General features: G+C 37.5%; 1 protein-coding gene across 3 annotated transcripts in view; it reads right to left on the bottom strand.

Annotated features, from left to right (window-relative positions):
* Positions 1–2,218, bottom strand: part of adamtsl3 (ADAMTS-like 3) — a 113,668-nt gene that overhangs the window by 15,525 nt on the left and 95,925 nt on the right. For all 3 annotated transcript variants that reach the window (XM_015028498.1, XM_015028499.1, XM_015028500.1), the window contains 2 exons: positions 867–993; positions 248–322 (listed from right to left, as the gene is read on the bottom strand). In XM_015028498.1, coding sequence (XP_014883984.1) covers positions 248–322; positions 867–993 — 202 coding nt within the window. The remainder of the gene's footprint in view (positions 1–247; positions 323–866; positions 994–2,218) is intronic.

The following is a 2,218-nucleotide window of genomic DNA, read 5'->3' as shown; positions in this document are numbered from 1 at the left end:
AAGCGCTGAGAGCTTGTCAACTCAATCTGTTTAGATTTTGTAAAGGGAGAAATTAATAACAAAACCATCTGTACTAATATAAAAAGATTAAGGAACATTTAAATTCTAACAAATAAATAAGATTAAGTAGTGAAGATTCAAACATAGTGCACTTTGGATCAGTGTGCAACCAAAGAATAAAAAACATAAATCTAAAAACGTTTGGGTAGTTTGGATGGAAGGGGACCCCAGACCTACCAGGACTTACACAAGTGATCCGGGCCTTTCAGGACCAGACGGACATGACGGCTCTGATAGGGAACGACGACCACAGTGTCCTCAGCTTGAGTGGGACAGATAAAAAAAAAAATAGGTTTAAGAAATATTAACAAACACGTATAAATGTAAAAAAAAAATATGTTGAATTCCTTTTAAACAAAGCGTAAAATAAATACAGATTTTATACCAAAGACAAGTAGAGCTAATTCAGAAAAAACATCAGTTGATGCAAAGATGATATATTGTTGAATTTGAAGGAAATGTCATTCATTTATGAGTGGAAAAGCAGAGAATTATGTAGCAGTCACATTGAATTTAACAGTTTTTAAGAGATCCTTGAACTAATCCGTTTTAAGGGAAAGCTGCTGTTTGTGTCAGATTTTCTAACTCATTTCGGGTTAAAAAAAAAAAAAAAGTAGCGCTGAAAAACCTCCCAAACCAAGAAGAGATGTCTGCTTTTCTGAGAGCAGTTCTGTTCGTGAAAAACTCCCCTGCAGACGTTTTTAAACAATATTCGTTTAAGTTTGAACTACGCCTAAGTTTTATTTTTTATAGAAAAAAAAAGTAACTTGCTAATTAGAGAAAAAGCAAGAATCAAGCATATTTACTGTTCCCTGAAGTATGCTGGGACTTGTAATGGCCTCGCACCAGCCTGCAGGACGAGCCGTCTCCGTTGCAGATGCCGCAGTTGTCTTCCTTCGCCGTGCTGCCCAGTTCATGATCGCAGCCAACGATCTGCAGCACGGAAACAGACGGAAACATCTTGATGTCCTGAAGGACTGACTGGGTAACGGAAGTGGTGATTTGGTTGTGTTGTGTTAGGTAAGGCGAAATAATCTGATTTGCAAACGTAACTGAAAAAGGCAATAAGTAAGATGTTAGACTGCAACGCCTTTGTGGGATTTTAAGATATTCAAGAGTGTCTGGATACGTCAATAAACTGAAGTGGCTTTGTAAAGAAGAGAGGGGCAAAATTTCCTTATAATCACAAGAGGGAAGGGAAGTTACACAGGAAACGACTTCTTCAGCTTATTGCTGCTGAAGGAGCTTCTTCATCTCATGTGGATGTTTATTTGAGGCAGCAGCTGCGACAGCATCAAGTTCAGCCGAAAACGTCTCAGGAGGACAATAAAGTGTCCAGTATATCACTCAGTGAGCTGTTGTGTCGCATCTTTCTCCAGAAACAATGTAATGAATTCAGAACAAAACCCAAAACCCTTTGCAGAAACTCCCAAGGAAAGTGTTCTTTATTTTTATTTTTTTTTTATTTTTAACTTTGCAAGTCTCGTGAAACAATCCAAACAAACCCCTCGGTGTGATGAATATTTATATCTAATCTTTGCTTCGCTGCGATACCATCAAAAGTAATTTGCATCTCATTAAATTTCATCATGTTCTCTGCTTTTTTTTTTTAATAATTTTATTTCTCAACATCCACAAGCATGCGTTGTTGATTGATGGAGTTTTTCACTATTTCTGTCAGTAACACAAAACCAAAACCACTCTGTGTTTCTAAGCATTGTAAAATAGCGCACCACCAAACTGTGCGGCCATGCACACGAGCAGCACCGCAAGATGTTACTTCATTCATTCAACCGAGAAAAGAAAAAAAAAAAAAAAAAAAGTATTGTAAACTATTTCCTGGATGGTCGGTCAAAAGCCACATCTTTCAAATTATCCTCATTGGGTATTCATGTTTAAAACAGATGGCATATGATGTAATTCAGCCTTCTGTGCATTGGTCTTCTTGGATTTCTTCCTTTTTAAGATCATGTACTTGAATGCAGTGTAATCCGATGCCTTTTGAACCGCAGCGAAAATCCGTGCATGAAAAATCGACTGGTTGTTTAAGAAAGCAGTAGCCTACTATAAGCTCGAATGATGACTTCACCTGACTTAGCTCTTTTTTTTTTTTTTTTTTTTTTTCCCCCCGCTGATGGGGCCTTTTTTTAGGTGTTCC

The sequence above is a fragment of the Poecilia latipinna genome, unplaced genomic scaffold (genome assembly GCF_001443285.1).
Source record: "Poecilia latipinna isolate Pla-1442-1.1 unplaced genomic scaffold, P_latipinna-1.0 Scaffold126, whole genome shotgun sequence".
In the NCBI taxonomy this organism is placed as follows: domain Eukaryota; kingdom Metazoa; phylum Chordata; class Actinopteri; order Cyprinodontiformes; family Poeciliidae; genus Poecilia; species Poecilia latipinna.
The sequence above is the reverse complement of the archived record's forward strand: the minus strand, read 5'-3'. Positions and strand labels throughout refer to the sequence as shown.